This window comes from Leuresthes tenuis, unplaced genomic scaffold (genome assembly GCF_036924035.1).
Source record: "Leuresthes tenuis unplaced genomic scaffold, fLeuTen1.0.hap1 SCAF_20, whole genome shotgun sequence".
Classification (NCBI taxonomy): domain Eukaryota; kingdom Metazoa; phylum Chordata; class Actinopteri; order Atheriniformes; family Atherinopsidae; genus Leuresthes; species Leuresthes tenuis.
In genome coordinates, this window is record NW_027325374.1 from 8,070,285 (window position 1) to 8,090,479 (window position 20,195).

Here is a 20,195-nt window from a genome sequence, read left to right on the forward strand (position 1 = left end):
AGTCATTGTTTTGTTTGCAGTCACAATGATATGATTGCTTGATAGAAGTGTCATCTCCCATGAGGCGATAATTCCAGATCGATATCTGTTCAGTTTCTTTAACATACTCTGCCATTCTCTGTGCTTTTGTCCTTGTTTCTCATCAGTATCACTTTCACCAACTGATCAAAACCCCCAGAATGTGGTTTGCTCAGTAGTTCTTCTCCTCTCTATAACCATTGTGTAAAATGCACCACGCACTATGCACCAGACTCTCTGCTAAATCAGCATTTAGAAGTGGCGCATCTTAATACTTTTGAAGCTTAGTTACAGGTTGAGTCGCTGTTGTGTTTTAGCACCTGCTGATACAAAGCAGCAGAAGATTAAGACCTCAGACACCATGAAACCCTCCTAATGAGCGAGCCTTATGCAGCTCTGCTCCGGCCATTTGTTGCATCAGTGATGACAAATATGTGTCTTGGTGAAAGAAAATGTGGTGCGTGATGTGCTCGGATGTAGTATTGAGTGTGTGTAAATGGCAGTGCCGATGTGTGTGTTCCACATGCTGCTCTATCTCCAGCGCTTCTCTGTAATTAATTGGCTGACTAAAAGCGCTGAGCCAGCATAAACCACGCTGGGATGCTGCGTACAAACACACGCACGCACACTAAAAACACACAGACCTTGTATGCTAGACTGCTTCACGCATGCATCTTGAGATGCACGGCACGCTGAGACGCTACACTTGGACACACACACAGGGGATGGTGAGTGTGTGGTATGTGAGTCATCTGTGGGTGTTGAAATCAAAGGTTTTGTCACAGTGTTGAACGTTCACATTTTCCTGTCTACTTTCATTAACCGTCCCGCCAACTAACAGCTGTAACGTTGTTCTTGCAGTCTGTTTGTAGCTGTGATCCCCACAGCAACAGACATTCAAGTCTCTGAATGAACGAGCAAGAACCACATCAAATGGACTTTAACAGCGTGTTAAATTTTCCAACGACCGTTATATAGAACTAAGGACACAAACGATGATAATGGGTCCTTCCATTTTGAAGGGATTGAGGGTTAATTTGGTTTTATCCGCAGCAGGTAAAAACGCCTGCCGTTGTAGTAAACATAAGTTTAGAGGCTGCCTGTAGCTATCCCTCTAGAAATCACTGCAACACTTTATCTCTCTCAGAAGCAAAACACTTCCACACATACATACACTTAGATGCAGATACCTGAACACACAAGCACACACATACACACACACATACGCACACACACTGCAACAAGAGTAAGGGTGAAGAAAAAGAATGGAAGAGGAGAAAATCAGAGAAAAGGAGGCAGAAAGATGAATGAACCTGGGACTTGGTGCTGATTGCTCCTGTCGTCACATGGACACACACACATACACACACACACACCCACGCACACCTTTTTCTTTTACTCTACCTCATCCCTTCCTGTTCTCCTCCCCCTCCCTCCTCCTCACCTTCCTCCCTCCCTTTCTCTGTAGGGTATATTCCCCCTCCATTCTCCTTGGCGCATTGCTGCAGTCAGCACAGCCACCATATCTCTCTCTCTCTCTCTCTCTCTCTCTCTCTCTCTCTCACACACACACACACACACACACTCTCCTCACACTTTTCCTTTTTCCTCTTCTGTCTTTTCTCTTTCTTGTTCTCTCCTTTACACACATACACACTCTTCTTGGTCAGCACGACTGCATTACCTTTGCCACTGCCAGCTCTCAGCTTGCATGCGTTCTGATGAAATCTGTTGTTTTATAACACTTTCACACCATTATGATCACAGCCATCTTGGTAAACTACTTCCAAAATGTCACCTGAAATCAAAAAATTACTGAACTCTTAATGAAGGCAAATAAAACGTGACTGCTTTCTTAAACAATTTCAGTATGTGTTCACTGACTAAATTAGTCACAGATTCAGACTCTATTTCCAGGCTTAAATATCTGCTTTAGTCATGTCTCAGGGAAAGTTATAAAGCCTAGTTTAGTTAAAGCCCACATTAGCTTCTTTTGGACTTATTGCTAAGTTTTCAGACGAAAAACACTCATGAGATGTTGATATTATAAAAAGATAAAAACAAAGTTCTCAAGAAAAGTGGAGTTCTTACATTTAAAGGTTACATTTGGTAATTGTGAGAGAAATGAAGGCAAATCAGCAACAACAAATACTTTGGTCACAACTGCTTTAGTTTAGTAGTTCACTTCAACATTTGAGGCAGTGTTATACTTTTTTTTTCCAATTTTAAAGTTTAGAAAAACATATGAAAAAAGAATAAAATGACAGGAGCACCAAGCAAACCTTTTGACATTTACAAACCTTTACCATAACTTTTATTAAATGTACTTGTTTGTGGTGACTGTAAGTAAAGGCCAAATAAAGCAAAATTTAAAACGTTACAAAACTCTCACTCCCATATTGGCTCTTGCAACCATCTGCCTAGAACATACTTCCTTCAGATCACAATATGATTAAAAATAGGAGGTTCATTGGAAGTTGGAGGTCAAACTGAGGTCTCCAAGACCAAAAAAGCTTTTAGAGAGAACTGCTTCAATGATAACAAGAAAGGCAAATTGAAACCCTCAGCGTTAAACTGGATAGGAGCTTCAGGATGATTTAGACTTTGGAGTGGTGGTCATCTATTCTGCTGTGCAGTCACAATAATCGTCATTTAAAGTTTGCGAATGAACATCTGCACAACCCTGATGATTTTGGGAGCAAGTCTGCAGCAAGTCTGCATCTGCATGTGGACTGAAGAAGATGAATTAGAGCTTTTGAGGCTGCAATTAGAAAAGCTATGTGTGGAGAAAAAAGGCTCTGGTTTCATGGTTAGAAAAGCACTCCTATTGTTAAGCAAAGAGGTGGATTTATCATCCTTTGGGTTTGCGTTGTAGTCAGCGGCATGGAGACCATTTAATTGACGGGAAGAATGGATCTAGTGAAATGTGAATAAGTTTTGGAAGCATACGTTATACAATATGAGTTTTAAAAGAGACTTTAGAGATGATTCTAACTAATCTTAAAATCTGCAATGGCACTGAATGAAGGAGAGCAAGCTTAGGGTTTGCTGTGGGTCTCCATAGTCACATATGTGTAGATCTACTCAAAATATACTCAAAACAAAGCTGTCATCTTTAATTTTACATCTTTAGCAAATCATATCATCTTTTGCTCATCTGTTTGTGGTAACATAGATCTCTACCAAACGTTAGGATACTGCAATACATTATTGATTAAAATATTTATACTTTTCAGAAACTGGAAATGTTTTTGCAGGTTTTCACATTAAATTTATGACTTCTTGAAGATATTTCCATTTCTGTGTGAAGTGCAATGTAACATTAGATCAATAAAAGTTTGGAAAATGATTAGTTTTTTGACTGCTTCTGCATTTTAACTTTGTTTTTGTTGAAAAAATACTGACAAAGTGTAATATTTCATGTGTTGTTGTTCATCTGAAGATGTATTTACTTCATTTTTAGATCTGGTGAGGAACATATTATGATTTATGTCATCACACATAAACTTTAGAATTGAAAAAGGGACTGTTAGACTGTTTGTATAACTTCATACCTCTGGATGCAAAATTGAAAAATGGAACCAATGTGGACCTTAAACAGATGACACATGGGTGCTGAACTGTGGCTGTGTTGCAATATTTTTCACTTAATACAGTGTTTATTTGGTGTCAAGGAAATTGAGCACCTGCTGCTTTTCAGCTCGGCCAAACTGAGTAACCAGCCACTGCTCTTACACATCAACCCAACTTATGGTTGGGGACTTAAGGTTTTTTTTCCTAGTTTGGGCAGTTTTAATGTTATTTCCTAAGAGTTACTTGTTTTTGTTTTGTTTGTTTGTTTTTTTCTGCCAAGGATTCTTATAAAAAAAAAATCAGGTCATTTTTGTCCGCTGGCAATCTGGAGTAAGTCATCCATGCTTTCATCCGTCCCTGCTTGGGTGCTGTGGAGCAATTCTTCGTCCAGCCTCAGTCAAAAGTTGTTTCCACTGCCCCTGTTTGAACTCTGCTAGTTTCAGTGCTCACATTTAGACTGAGATCAGATCAGCCATGATTTAGTAACATCCAGGACTTTGTTTTTTGGGAGTATTACAGTATTTTGTTATTATTTCTACAACCTCTGTCATTATCCATGACTATGATGATAATTAGAAGCGAGTGCAATCCTGTAAAAGTGTTAGTAAACCATTGCTAATTGTTGAGTCATTATGGCGAAGGTTTGATCAACATTACTTATTGACAGAATAAAATACTTCAAATTATGCAGTATGCAGCTCAGAGGAGCCAGTGGCTGCTGATTGTTTACTGGATGCCAGTCCTGGATAGATTGTCAGCCATTTTAAATCTTTGCCATTTTATTTGTTTTTATTTTTAGATCATTTGGAGATATTTTTTTTACAATCACAGTTCCGAAAATGTTTGGGAGGCTGTGTAAAATATAGATTAAAAACATAATTCACAGTAGAACATAGAAAACATGGAAAACTGAAAGTGAGACAGAAAGTATTTGCTCATTTTGAGTTTGTTGTTAGAAACAAATAAGTTGGTACAGGGTTGCAAAAGTAAGTGGTACAAAGAATAAATAAGGAGAAACATTTTGCCATTGATTAGGTTAATTGGCAAAAGGTCAGTAACATAATTGAGTATAAAAAGAGCTCCTTAGAGAGGCGGAGGCTCTCAGAAGTAAAGAAGGAAAGATGTTCAGCAATCTGCAAAAAACTGTGTCTACAAACTTCAGAATAACGCAAAGACTTTGAATAGTCCATCATCTACACTACATAATAAGATCAGAAGATTCTGAGAACGTACAGACACCTTTCGTGGGAAAGGGACACAGATTAAGGCACTGTTCAACTGTTTAACAGTCCAACTCCAGACTTAAAGATGCATCTGCCTTTATCGGCCTTTTAACATTTTTAAGCTACTGTTGTCTGACACATATAAGATGTTTCCATGCACTCTGACTTTAAAACAGTCATGCTTAACTTGAAGAATCAGGACTCTCTGGTGGGTTTAAAAAAATCGGAGGGGTTGCCAAACAACTAAAGAGAACGATGGTGACTCAGACAGACAGAAATAAAACAGACGAATTAGAGCGGAACAGAAAACTTAAAATGGTTGTATATGAGGTCTTGATCAGCGAGACCTGAATGAGTGCAAACATAGTAAACCGTCCCGCCCTTTCCAAAATGTTTGATGCTGCTCTTCAGTCTCTGAAGGCTGCCCTCAAAACACACTTTAGTGGCCTAGCTTTCTCTCTTAACCCCCTGCAACAGTTTGCTTTGCTTTCTATTTTACTGCTACAAAGCACTCTCAGAGCTGTTTTTGTCAGAGAAAAGTGCACTGCAAATGCCATTTATTATTGATACGCTCTGATATTGAGGCTTCAGCAGTGGTGTTTGTTTTAGTCTGGTCAGAGTTTGTTGTGCAGCACTTTGGCTCCAGACAAGTTAACAACTAGTTTCACTGGTTTTATGGGTCAGTTCATGGAACAGGATGCCCAGTTTTACAATACAGATGCACACAGAGTGTAAATACACTACAACAATGCAGAGATCTTTCAAGAAAAGAGTTTGGGGATAGTGTATTTTTGCAGCACTAACTGAAAAAATAATGGATTTGTATATGTTTGTATGTATTTGCAGAGTATCTTTGCTCAGTTCCAATTCAGCAGCGAACGCGTTCTGCCATCAGATGCACTGCGGAGCGCTTTGGCCAAGACTTTCCAAGACGAACAGCGCTTTCAGCTGGGCATCATGGACGACGCTGCTGAGTGCTTTGTGAGTTTATGACAGCACATGGCCACACACATACAAAGGGAAAAGGTAGTCAAAGGGTTGTTATCCTTACTGCAGACAGAAGCCTCAGGGGACACAAGATATCCTACATAGAAGCTTCAAAGAAATATGCCTTTTGTGTAATGTAGAACCTTTACTTTGACTCTTGTCAAAGCTAAACGGGGTTTATGTGAACAAATAACTAATCTATATAGGTATCCTTGCACATTTAAGTATTTTAGAAAAATCTGTGTCAAGTGCACTGGAACTAATTGGGGTACCTATGTTTCATGACGTTACTTACGGTGGTGGAGCACCTTACTATCAATCCTGAGGAAGAGTTCTCAACATTTCTTGTGGATGTCCACCACAGCTGTTGTTGTCTCTGGGTTTTTTCCAGTTAGACATAGTGTATACCATACCCTGCTCAGCTGAGTTTATTTCTATCAAACCAGTAACTACTAGGTTGCTTTCTTGAAATGAGGTGCCTCCCTGCTCTTTTTTGGTCTGTTGGCAGGTCACTTTTTATGTTTTGCTGGTCGTACAATTAATCAGTTAGTTAAAAAAAAAATTTGATTGATTGATTACAGAAGAAGAAAATATTAACGTAACATGTAAATCTTGATTTAAAATCCAAATTTTCTCATGTCCAGAGTTTCAAATTATCAGATGAGAATAAATATATAAACTATTTTTTTAACATGATATTAAAATAAATCATTTAGAGATAGCAATTGTACAGCATTCTTCTTTCAAACTAAGTTTTCTAAGCCAAATTGACAAATTAAAAGTTGCAAAAACCGTATAAAGATTATTTTTAAGACTTGGATGTAAAGGATTTCCAAGTTTCCTGAGAAGATGCTTTGCTTGGCTTTTATTGCAGCTGCCTTCACTTGCTGCTTGCTTTTTCCTTTTTTGTTCTCCCAGTCTTGTCTTTAATCAGTTAAATCAGGCTCACTTGGGTCAGTGACTGACTTTTCTATCTAAGAACATTTAATTTGTCTGCCTTAAGAAGCTCTTGGGCTGCGTTCACCATGTGTTTGGGTTCATTATCCATCTGTAGTACGACTTCTGAGATCATCCTGCTTCCTCTATCGGCAGTCTCGTCATCAATAAAAAATTGTGACCCAATTCTATTGGTGATGACATACAGTAGGTTTAAGGTCATGAACCTCAATCCTTTTTTGTTCACATCCTTTGAGTACGTGTTCATCTTGGTTTCATCAGTCCAAATAATCTCTTTTAGTGTTTGCAAGCAACGTCATATCTGGCCTTTTTGTTCCTGAGTGTCACCAGAAGTAGTGTGGACTTTGAAAATGATACCACAATACCTACCAGGATAAAATGGATTTTCTCCAAGACAACAAAAGTCTTCAGTTCTTTAATTGGATTTCCTGGTCTCTTTTGGCTTTGATTTGTCCATTTTTTTGTCTGGCCTTCTTCACCAGCACTGACATTTCTTTCAACTTTGACTTGAGAGTTCCCTTCATAAACCAAATGACAATTCAACAATTTAAATAAATTCCAGAACGTCTGCCCTCATAGTTTGTCATGAAATAAAAAAGAAACAGGCCACAAAGAGCTTGTGAGTTAATTATCTGATATATTTTCATCCTTTGAGATTGAAAATTATTCAAACATTTGTTTTCAAATCTTTGTAAATTTAACCTGAAAGTCTACATCTGTATTATTTATAATCAGATCAGTCACTGATGTATAGTGGCTGAGTTATAAAAAATTGCCAGTTGTTCAGACGATTAGTACCAGCCTATCGGATCATACAAATGTCAAGGATTCTTCAAAAGATTTAGTCTTTCATTTTGTGAATTCTCAGCATTCCCAAAACACTCAAAAGCCTTTGCTTATGTTTAAAATATTAATACAAATGGCTGTTTGGTAGCCAGCTATTACTAACAGATCATTAACACCAATGTACATTTTTTAACTGTTCTGTGAATATGATGCAATTATTGGTGTTTTTTAAATACAAAGGACTAGAACAAGAACATAACTGGACAGGGCCCATCCTTGACTCTGAGAAAATCTCTAAATTCAAGGCTTACTTGTGGCTTTGTTGACTATATATATTGTAGAGCTCAGTTAGCATTCTCACATTGGGATTTTACCTCACAAACAACTACAGTAATTGTTTAAAAGAGGCTTAAAGACGTTAATGGTCCGTTGATCAGGTTTGAACATGTCTAACGATGTTATATTAAAAAAATCTAAAAGCATAACATTTGATGGAGAAATTTGATAAAATATTTGAGTTTTATGTTGAGCAGATGCAAATGTATTCTGGTTGCACTCCTTTGAAAGACAAAAATGTACAGGTTTTATTGTTATAACATCTACACATCCTACTTTATATCTGTTCCCCTTGGTTCCTCAACGCCACTTTCATTCTCTTTCTCCGCCTCTTATCTTTTTGTTTTACCAACCCACACAATGTCTGTGTTTGCGTATGTGTGTGTTTTATGTGTGTGCCCGGGAGGCGCTGTCTGATCGATTGGTAGTAAATGTGTTCAGTCAGGGAATCCGTCGGCCTCTTATGAAATATAGATGCTGCTCCCACGGTCAGATTAACAAGAGCACCAACAGAGAGGAACGATCAAAAGCACACACAGACACACAAGCACACATACTGTACTTATGCACAGAAACAACCACACATTTCAGAAATGTTGGCTTTGTCTTTGCCATTTGTTTCTCAGGAGAATCTCCTGATGCGTATCCACTTCCACATCAGTGCAGAGAGCAGAGAGGACATCTGCACGGCAAAACACTGCATACCACATCAAAAGTTTGCTATGACTCTGTTCGAACAGGTAGGAGATTGTTCACACCTTCTGTTGTTCCAAAGAGCTTTTACATGGTTCACTGTTTGCGGTCTTAATTAAAAAAATCATCATAGAAAATAAGCATGATTGTCCGTGTTGAATCTCTGGATGTCTTTTTGTTTGCAGTGTGTGTGTAACAGCTGTGGGGCCACATCGGACCCCCTGCCCTTCATTCAGATGGTTCATTACATCTCCACGACATCCCTCTGGTAAGACCAGACATAAAGGTATACACAAACATGCACGCACACACACACATACTGCAGTAAATCTGGCAGCAAGCTGTGGATGGGTGGCAATAAAGGAAGGTACAGTGTGTTCTCTGCTTCTCGACACGAGTCCTGGCCAAACATGTGAACACATACATCATAAACACATACATGCATGGTAATGCATATGCAAGAGCGGGTGAGGGTATGCATAATGTGTCCCACATGTAAAGGTAGACATTAGCAAACACAGGTAAATCCACAGGGTCACATGTGTGCACAATCAGAGTTGTTATAAAAATTGCACACCGTTAATGAAATAAGGAACAGGGGGAGTAATCAATTAGGTGTTTGATTGAGTACACCCACAGGGTGGAATAAATCTATAAGTGGAACAGTGGGCCAGAATGAGCAAATGAGAAGAAAATAAGGGAATACATTCCGCCATATCCCTTTTGTGAATAAACACAATACAGGAAATCGAGGGATGAATGGGGGGCAAAAAAACAAATAAATATAATTTCAAGATAGTTTTGAGGCGCAGAGGTGCCATCGCTCTGTTTGTGGCTGTTAGCACAGCTGAGCTATTTTTACCCTTACTGAGGATGCAAAAGCAAAAGTCAACACGAATAAGGTAATCATGGGGCAACAAAGGGAAAAAAAAAACCCAGAACAAATGTCTGATTCAAGTGCAGCTCAGTCATAAGTAAACTGAAATAAAAGCATGTTCCCAGCTTTTCTCAAAGCATCTCTGCTTTCTTGAAATTGAGCGAGAGAGTGCAGAGGGGAGGTTCATTTCAGGCTAGTGGAGGGGGGAAGTTGGAGAAGAGAAGAGAAGAGATTTAGATGGTTTTTAAAAGAAGAGTTCTTCAGAAAAATAACAACGCTGATTCACTCCACACAAAATCCCATCTGTGGTGCTGAGCCTGAAACACACATTTTTGTTTGGTATTCACAGAGAATGAGAACGTATGTTGGAGTTTGTCCTTCCAAGGACTGTTGTACTTAAAAAGGATCAACGCAGCTTAGCATTAAAGTATTATTGCTTTAAGCCTTGTTGAATGAGATTGTCTTGAAACATACTGTTTTATTTCACAAGTTAAGTTTTTTAATGAAATTATTCTCATTTAGAGGAAATTATCCTTCCATAACAATCATACTGGTTTGTTGATATCCCTGCAGTGAACCCATGTTTTAACCTAATAATTTCTGGCTTCATAACCTAAGTTATTTATATCCTTCTCTTCTTTCTATTTTGGTTTGTATATTTTTTTATGAAAGCAAATTAGAAAAAAACCTGATGGACCTGATTTATAATCAACACACATGTTTTTTTTAATCTCTGCCTGTAATACCTTAGCAGACATTTATGTCTTGCTGAAAATTAGTTGAAAACCTTTAAATTCTACTTTGTATTCACTACCAGCACCAGATATTAAAAGCAGGACAAATGCACAGACAACGTTAGATTTTTGTGGGGCAATTCATTTTGTTTTTAGGTTCGCAAAAGCTTAAAATCTAGTTCTGGGAGGCACTGACTCATTGATTGCATGACCTTGTTCTGTGTGTGTGTGTTTTTGTCCAATGCTGCAGTAACCAGGCAGTACGGATGCTGGAGTGCAGAGAGAAACCCACTCCGGACATGTTTGGAGAACTGCTCCGTAATGCCAGCAACATGGGAGACCTGCGCAATTGCCCAGTAAGAGCATACGTATAAGACACATTTCAGCGTGCATAAAGTTAACTCTGCTGATTGATATTTTTTACTTTGTTTCTCAGTGGGGTATGAATGGTGCCCCACTGAGCAATTTAATGTTTAAGATAAATTAATTTGTCTTTAAACAGTTGCTTAGATTACTTCCACTCAAGTTTGAAGCTTAATAGTCACACCAAAGTGTTGACTCAATATCTATATTTTTTACTGTGTTCCATGCAGTTAAATAAAACTAAATCTGAGCAGCTGAACATGAAAAAAATAAAAGAACAAACACAATACACCTCAGCATGGCAGACTATGCACAATAATTTATATCTATGAATCTGGAATTTCTCATACGTTGCCACAACTGCAGACAAGTAGGTGACAACTGGTTGGATTTTATGCAGATAAATCTACTTGTTTACTGTGTATCTGGCATCCAACTGCATTAAGGTTTATTAACAGGTACATGCGATTAATATTTAAACATAATATTTGATTATTTTGTGATACAGAAAAATAATGCTGTGAATCCTCTTGACTTTACTACGTTAAATGCAGGGGTGTGCAGTACTTATGCTGAATATTGACCGATTTGTATTTGTTTTATATTTACTGAGCTATACACAGGGGAGAACGTTTTTGGACGTAGCATTAGCAGGCTGACATCTTGTGTATTACTCAGTGGGTGGTTTTACCCTAGATGGGGGTTTGTGCAGTGTTTGTTTGCACTGCATGTTTTTAGGATGTCCATTTGTAGCCAAGAAAATCCTTGTGTCTCATGAAAAAAAGCATCCAAACTACTTGGAGGGTGCTCTTTGATAAGGGACACTGATGATGAAGTTTTATTGAGGTGGCTATTTCATAAAGAAAACTCTAAGAACCTGGGTTGTGCTTATGCACTGACCAGTTTTTCTTTCTCTTGTATCAGACGATGAAGGCTGAATGTACTCAGCGAATCTGAAAACAGGGTGAACATTAAATGTGCACTGTGCCACTGTGGTCGTTTTCTCTGTATTTTCCCCCTTCTTTCTTGGCGGGTCTGTGTTACATAATCAGCAGCTCATTTGCATTTTCTTCCATTTTCTTCCTCACTTTCTATTATCGCAAGCATTTGTCCTCGTCGACCTCCTTCACAGTAACCCATAATTATCATCATAATCTCCTGGCAGCAGGATATCATGTTTAAGTGCTCAGGTGAGGAGCGGTTTCAAATGACATACCTAATATACAGTATTTTTGAGTCAGAGGAACAGTAAATGCTTTGTGCTTTAGAGCAATCACAGTACAGTGACAGAAACAGATCCGGAGATGTTTGGGTGGTGAGGAAGGTGGACTGTTGTGTTGCCTCATGGGAAAGTGCTGCTGTTGAATAGTTCGAGCTTGGCTCCACTCACCCACCCCTTTCTGCCAAAGTGTCCACACAAAGAGCCCCATCTCAAGCAGCTGCCCATCTCTACATGCACTTCCACCTCCAGTACCGCAAGCACACTAACACACACCGTTCACAGCCTAAAGGTTAACATGGCGCTCGCCGCCCTTTTGGAGACATGCAACCTGCTTCTTTTTATCTCCCATCACTTGCAGCGCTGAGCTGTTGTTAGCACCATCTTTGGCTTTACTCAAACAAAGTGATGGTATTGGGAGGTAAGGGAGGTCAGATTAAAGACAGGATAGTTTTTGGATCTGGATAGTTGAACTGACCTGAAATAAACTTAAATTAATTGAAAAATACTTTATTAATCCCAAAGAGGGAATATATCTATGTAATTTGTTTTTATCATTTAAAATAAATCATACATCAAATGTGCAACTCACAATTTTTTTCCTCATCCCATATTCCATTAATGCAGGTTTTATTTTACCTGAAATAACTGTTATTGTTCAAAGGAACATTATGAGGACTAAGGTTAGAGATCAGTTTAGAACATTTCAAAACTGTATTTAATTGCGACTGACCTCGCATGAGCATACAAGCTCTGTAAGAATCACATCTGTAACAGCATATCAGGAGAAAGATTTAAGTGTGAAATAAGAAATACATGGAAATGGCGTTTGCAGGCTGCGTCTTGCCAACAGTTTAGCTAGATTCAAAACTGCTGGCTTGCTTACAACCTTTCTTATCCACCGGGCTGCAGTTTTTCCTGCCTCAAATATATGATATTTTGCTTATTTTCCATTCACAGACTGCAGCAGTCTTGACTGATTGACGTGACCGGCAAAATAATATTGAGATCTAAACAAAGATAAGACCCAAACTGTGACAAGCTTGGATTGTCTACTAAGAGTATGCATGCAGTAACTTTTCCACCTCTGTGTTGATGTTTGGTTTATTTTTCTGTTGACGGTCTCCTCAGCTGTCCCTGCTTTGATAAAAAAGTTGGATTTTTCTGCGTTGTCAGGAAGCATAGCATCAACAATTTCCTCAAGTTGTTTAATTTTTCTTTGAAGAATACCACAATCAGCATTCTGCAAGCCTACCGTGTCATTTGACCGGCAGCCCTATTATATAACACACAGTCTCGAGGAAAGGTCTGCAAAGAGAAAAAAGGAAAAAAATAGGGGGAAAAAAATCTTTGCATGTATAATTCAGAGATGAGACTGCAGCGATCAATGTTGTGCTGTGAAGCAGAGCAAATCTGTTTGTACAGTAATTTGATGAATGATGTTGTCAGTGGCTGTTCTCAGCAGTGAGACAGCACAGAGGGCTGACCGAGGCTGTGCATCCCGACCGTGTGTCCTGAGCAAACAGAAAGCCCCTGTCTCAGTGCTGGGCTGTTTGGCTGCTGCTCCCTGGCCTGTGTTTGTGTCCCTTTCTGAGAACTGAGGAGCAGACCCTGGCAAAATACCTTCCTGCCATCTCTGGTGCCAGTGCAAGACGGCGCGCTGCCCACAAAGGGAGAGTTCTGTGTGTGATTGTGCATAATGTGTGTGTGAGTGTTGTGTTTGGCAAAGTGTCTGGTTGCCGGGGTGTTCTCAGGCTGTTTCCGAGCCTGCTCTGCCAGCACTGTGTGCATGTTCGCGTGTGTGCATGTGTGGTTGTTGTGTGTGCGTACCAGCTCTGCGGTGGGTCATGACTCAAAGGAAGGTTCAGAACACACGGTTCTGAACTCAACAGAAGGCCCGAGGGACAAATACAACTCAGCACAGCACTTCTTCTTCTTCTGTCGTTCTCTTTAACAAAATCCTTTCATCATCTCTTTTTTCTTTCCTTTTATCTCTGCCCCTCATTCTCTTACTGTTCACTTTATTTGTATGCATTTCTGCGTGCATTATTGTTTTTATACCAGACAAATAAAGGAAAGGTTTTTTAGCAATGTGCACACTTTGTACTTTGTAACACATAATGACTAAAACTGTTCAATCACACACACTCCATGTTTTTTACCCCTTCTTTTCTTCGTCACAGAGTAACTGTGGGGAGGTGTTGCGTATACGCCGGGTGCTGATGAACTCACCGGAGATTGTGTCCATCGGGCTGGTGTGGGATTCAGACCACTCTGACCTAGCAGAGGATGTCATACATAGCCTGGGAACCTGCCTGCGTCTGGGAGACGTAAGAGGATCCAACACTGCACGCATTTTATGGTGTTTATAAAAATATTAACATGTATACCTGTGTGAGCGGCCAAGCAAGTAAGCTGAAACTGACATATACAAAGACAAAATACAAAGACAATTTGTTGGTGAAAAGAGCCCTTTGTACAGTGTGTGCAAGTCAACCGGTGGTTCTATCTGTATTGTAAATCTGAAGCCTTGGCAGAATAGAATACTTTAGAATGACAATGACATTTGTGTTTAAAAAAAACAATAGTGATATGGTTATACAGACATATGTTGTGATCAAATATAAATCTTCTCTGGACAAACTAAGATTTCTATGCAAGTTAGAGGGTGAAAAAGTGTGATTTACAGCTTGAAACTTGTGAACTTCACTTTAAGTTTTGTATAAAACAGTGCCATTGTTTAAAATATTTGAGGTAGGAAGTGTATTTTCACACAACTAAATATACTTTTTTTTAGAGTTCGTTAGTTAGTTGTGTATATATTTAAATGTAGCCACAGTGATCCTCAGGCTTAAATTCGAGAGGTTTATCCACAATAACGCAGGCGCTGTGTGAGCGCTGAGCATCCCCTTCCCTTTTGCACATATGCTGTACAAAGGCTAAGTCAGTGTGTGGTGGCAGCTGCCTGTCGAACGTATTCCTCGGCATGCCTTTAGTAGAGAAGCAATGACAATACTGGTTTAAAAACCACTCATTACCTTTTACACCCCCAAATTGTTGTGTTTTCAAAGTCAGGTTCATGATTTAGTGTCACCTGTATTCCACAGGTAAAGAAATAAAGAGTACACAAATGATTAAAATGTATTGAAAGTATTATTAGTATTATAAGTAGGAAGTTTACATTTTTGTTAACACCAGAACAGTAATTTATAGCTTAACAAAAAATACTCCAGGATGTCTGGACTTCAGTTGGGTTGCCAAAAGAAAGCTTCCTTTGTCTAAGGAGAGCATGACAGAGCTTCGGTTTGTAAGACAGATGATACCAAAGTGAAGATGTTTGGCACCTTGCAGTCATTGAGTTGATCATGAAGTCCTCTACATGATTAAGTACAATACTTCATCTACATGATTAATTACTGTCATGACACAGGACAATGATCCCAAACACAGCAAGAAATCTTCAACAGAAGATTTAGAACAGGCTAAAAATGAATCAAGATGTTGAAATGGTCCGGTCAAAGTCCAGACCTCAACCTCATTAAAATGCTTTGGTGGGACATAAAAGAACTGTGTATGAATGGATATCCACAACCTCAATGAACTGAAGTAGCCTTATTAAAATGAGTTGGCCAAAATTCCTCCATGATAATGTGAGAGACTCATACTGTCAAAGAAAATTATTGTGCCAAGTTACTGCTGCTAAGGTAGTTCTACAAGATATTGAATCAGGGAGTTTACTTGGTTTTTCCACACACCTTCTATGTTTTGGCCAGTATTTTGTCAAATACATAAAAACAAAATATTATGTGTTGTTGTTCGTTTGAGGTTGTATTTACCTAATTTTGATACCTGGTAAACCAGATGATTTTTTTTTCTTATGTCCTCATAGATAGAAGCTTAGAATTAAAAGAAGATGTACTTTCCTTTTCACATGACTTTATCTATGTTTGTGTTACATCTTCGAAGTTTGCCTACTCATCATTTCACGTGGCTTGTTTGCAGCAGGTGAGATGTTGTTAGAATATACTGTGTTGGCTCTTCATATGGAAGTGAATGCCCTTTAAATTGGTGCTGTAGCCCAGTGCTAGCCTACCAAGTAGATACATCTATACCATTTAAACATGTGAATGGTCATTCTGAAAGACTACAAGTGATGGCACACACAACAGAATCAACTGTTCCACTTGTTTTATGGGCAGACACACACACACACACTCACACACTCACACAGAAACATATGTGCGACCTCTGATTCTCTATGTCATAACTGAGCAATGTTGATGCATTTTAATGCCGCTGTAACATCTCCAGCCGCATCCTGAAGTGATATCCATGAATAATGGATTAGTGAATATGAATATGTTATAGTGAGTCAAGTTTTTCCCCTCTATCTTCTGTCTCTGCCTGCTGCCCTGTCTGTGGTTTTCACCCTGCTGTTGTAGGATGAAACTAACTGTTAGAAACGAATCTGAGAAATAATCTATTACAGCTCTTTCTTTTGTATAGCTGTTAAAAGCGAATCCATCTGCCTCCCGTATCCCGTCTCCTTTACTGCAGCAGCTCATACTTCCAGTTTGTCTTCTGCATCTGCTTCCACTCTTTTTTGCTAGACTGTTACTCTTTTCTGTCCTTTTTCTCTCTAGATTAGATCATTTTAGTGCTGCAACAAAGAATCCGTTACGACAAATGGATTTTGATTATCTATTATTACTTGAAAGGCATTTATCAAGACACATTTAAAAAGGATTTGCTGCCTTTCTGTGCTGCACTTCCTTGTAAAATGAAAGTCTTGGTTCTGAGGCTTTCGTAGTACAAAAAAAGGGATTTTGATGTCACCTTGGGCTTTAAAACGTTTTTTCTGACATTTTGAAGACTAATGACTAATTGTTAGTTGGGTCTTTGCAGGAGCAGGTGAATACAGGTGACACCAAAGCACAATCAGACAGGATTAAATGAAAAAGAGGATTATGTTATATGCACACTGGAATATGAAATTTACAAGTGGTGGTATTATCTGCAGCAAGTGACCTTTGAAATGCCATTGTGAGATTTCTGCATGAAAAGCTGCAGAGGGCGTGCAGCACTGTGAAATTTGTCCGCACAAGCCGAGTAAAGTAAAGACTCTGTGAAACAGCAGTATGTGAAGTCTTACTGCATACAGCACGTATACTAGGTGAGCAAAAATGTGCTTGTATTCACATTAACTCCTCTGTCTCTGCCCCCCCTGTACACTGCTCACCTCTCCCCTGCATGTCCCCCCTCCCTTCCTGTCTCCTCCCCCTCCCTCTCGCCCTCCCTCCGCTATCTCTCTGTGTAGTTGTTCTACCGTGTGACAGAGGAGAGGGCTCGCCAGGCGGAGCTCTACTTGGTGGGCATGGTGTGCTACTACGGCAAGCACTACTCCACCTTCTTCTTCCAGACCAAGATACGCAAGTGGATGTACTTCGACGACGCCCATGTCAAAGAGGTGAGACACAGTTTTTGGAGCTTGCATGCTGCAGTATGAGGAGGATGTATTGTACAGCATCTGCTGCATCCTCAGCTGTGCCTAGAAGAGCAGGAAAGGCAGGAACTGTGCTGAATGTTATTTTAAGTGCTGCACGGTCAGGCTTTATGCAGCAGTGGCGACTGCTGTGTTTAAGGTTTGATTCCTGGCCTTATGTAAGTCTTTGTGTTTGTGTGAGAGACGGAAGCTTGAGTTTTGCGTCTTAAGGCAACAGAACAGGAACTAATGTACATGTACATGTCCTTGACTCTCCTATTAGTAACACTTCACTCTCTGAATTATATTAGATGGCTGAGCTAATGATGAAGTGTAATGATATAGTTAAATCAGTTAGCGCACACAGCAGAACAAATGCATTTGACCTTCTACTTTTGGTGGAATATATACATTGTTATGACCTTATACAGGGAGATGTATTTTTTCTATATATGTGTGTGCTTAGTTTTGTGTGTCTCTGTCTGCTCTGTGCTGCACCTCCAGATTGGCCCAAAGTGGAAGGACGTAGTGTCTCGCTGTATCAAAGGCCACTATCAGCCCCTGCTGTTGCTCTATGCTGACCCCCGTGGGACGCCGGTGATACTGCAGGAGAGCCCCAACCCTTGTACCAGCTCCAACCCGCAGCTGGAACTCCAGCACTGCAGCAGTAAAGCTGGTTACGACAGTGAAGACTCAGGTACAGCAAAGATGAGCACTCTGCTACACATCAGATGAGATTACTTTGTCTTTATCGGCTGGTTGTATGAGAGGATTCAGCTTCAAAGTTTTGACCTTTAACCCTATAATCCAACCTCTGTTTCTGTATACTGCAAAGCCTGAGCTTATTTTACGGCCTTTGACTGTAAACAGACCATGAATATGCAGGATTACCTAAAGGGTCATCTATCCTGTCTCTCTTAGGTCGGGAGCCATCTATATCCAGTGATACTCGTACTGACTCTTCGACTGACAGCTCCAGTCACCGCACTTCTCGCAGCCGACCCCTGCACCAGTCAACAGGCAGCCATCTCTCCAGCGAGTCCCAGACCACAGTAGTCTGCAATTACGACATCGACACCCCACCGCTTGGTGCTGACGCTGGAGGTAATGCTACAAATCCATAAGCAAAGTTATCTCTCTCTTAGCAGCACCACACCTTGAAGTGTTTTCAGGGAATAAGAGAGTTTACTAAACAAGAATACTTGTTATCTTATTGATAGACATAAGTAGAAGCATAAGTCAGTTTTCAAGTTTCTGTGGGAATGAATTCTTTTTTTGCTGTGCCTCATCACTGCAGACTCTTCAGGTTATGTACCTCATTAGTGGTTATTTTCACATTTATTTGCACTTGCCTACATAATTGCTCCCTGTGGGATAAATAAAAATGTTGGATTTACTTGCTCCTCCACTCCTTCCCCTTTCTCTCACTTTTAGAGTCAGCAGTGGAGGGTCCTCCCCACCCTCCCTCTCCTCCCCTGCAGGAGTATAAGGAGACGGCCGTCTTCCTCCTCTCCTCCCGCAGGCCTCTCACCTCCTCCTCCTCTTCCTCTCGTCCCCTATCCTCCTCCTCTTCATCAGGAGTTGGGGGCTGTGAGGGCGGGGTCGGAGGGCCCCATTGGGAGGATGAAAGCACGAGCAGTGAGAGCAAGTCCAGGTACTGCACCATTGATTCACATCCCGCTTTAGACATCCTGCCACTGAATTCACATTCAAGCCTGGTGAACATGTTTTATTGATTAGTAATAAAGTTAACCTTGATTTAAGTAGCACTTTTCTTCTGTATCATCCACACTGAATGCTGATATATCTTCCTCATCCTAAGTAAAATAGTATTTTCTATCAAGGAAAGATATATTTGAAATATTGAAAATCCCTTTTGAAAGAGAACTATTATGCTCTTTTTTTCACAAGCTGATGCAACTTACTGAGGTCTTAATGAAATGTCATGGCATGTAAAAGCTCCCTTTTCATCCATGGATTTACAATTCTAAATTCTAAGTATCATTTTACGGAGTGGAGTGACCCACTCAACTGCACTCTGCCTCTCTTCTTCAGGGTCAGCGTTTGAGGTCTGTAATACTTAACAACTCTTGGAGCACATTGTTACAGTATGAGAGAGCATACAGTAAGCAGACTGAGAACTCTGATCACAAAACAAAATGCAATTTTATTCTCAGACACTTACTCATCCTTGGACAGCTGGTAAGCTGCTGATTTCTCTTTTGGACATGATCTTGTCACAGGTCATATGTTAAATGGCCCATGTTGTTAAAGCAGAACACAAGGACCCTTGGCCAGTTCATAACACTATTGAGATCTAACGTCATAATTCCTCCATCACAAATCAGCTCCGTAAACTCTGGACTTAATTTTAGTTGAATTCTTTTGTGGTTTTTTTTAGGTTTTAAGCAGCTAACATCAAGAAGTGTTTTTAGAAGTGTGTTATATGATTAAAATTTCAACATTGTTTGTTTTTGTAATGGCAGCATTAACTTTACCAATGGTGCATTCAGTGAGAAATGGGAAATCCGAATTTCATATCGCTGACTCGTAAAAAAATAAAGAACACCAGTTAGAAGTCCTTGTTGGGATATAAAACATAAAAAAGTACCAGTATAGCATAATTAGTTCTTCAGTTAAGCAAACTATATAACTTCTGATGAGATTTCATGTTAATAGCAAACCATGAAGTAAAAGCAAAAGACAACTTCCCACTTTTGAGGTATAGGAAACAAAGCATAATCTGAAATTGAAGTTTTACAGAGATACAAACAGAGGTAGCTGGATATCCTTGATGTATGTTTCTACTGCAAATCTAAATAGCTCACTGAAAGTCATCTATTCGAATTTTGGGGCTCAAAAACATAGGCTAAAAAAAGTTACAAGATAAATCTGGTGGTTTCTGAGATGAATACTGGTGTAGACAAGAAGGAAATGCAGATCTGCA

At 39.6% G+C, this 20,195-nt stretch overlaps 1 protein-coding gene across 5 annotated transcripts in view; it reads left to right on the top strand.

Moving 5' to 3' along the window:
• usp54b (ubiquitin specific peptidase 54b) overlaps positions 1-20,195 on the top strand; it is a 62,286-nt gene that overhangs the window by 21,984 nt on the left and 20,107 nt on the right. For all 5 annotated transcript variants that reach the window (XR_011909183.1, XM_072373191.1, XM_072373192.1 and 2 more), the window contains 9 exons: positions 5,661-5,795; positions 8,507-8,620; positions 8,759-8,841; positions 10,435-10,540; positions 13,950-14,096; positions 17,084-17,233; positions 17,753-17,945; positions 18,170-18,352; positions 18,683-18,902. Coding sequence is in view for 4 of the 5 variants with exons in the window: in XM_072373191.1 (XP_072229292.1) it covers positions 5,661-5,795; positions 8,507-8,620; positions 8,759-8,841; positions 10,435-10,540; positions 13,950-14,096; positions 17,084-17,233; positions 17,753-17,945; positions 18,170-18,352; positions 18,683-18,902 (1,331 nt within the window). In the remaining variant the exon portion in view is untranslated. The remainder of the gene's footprint in view (positions 1-5,660; positions 5,796-8,506; positions 8,621-8,758; positions 8,842-10,434; positions 10,541-13,949; positions 14,097-17,083; positions 17,234-17,752; positions 17,946-18,169; positions 18,353-18,682; positions 18,903-20,195) is intronic.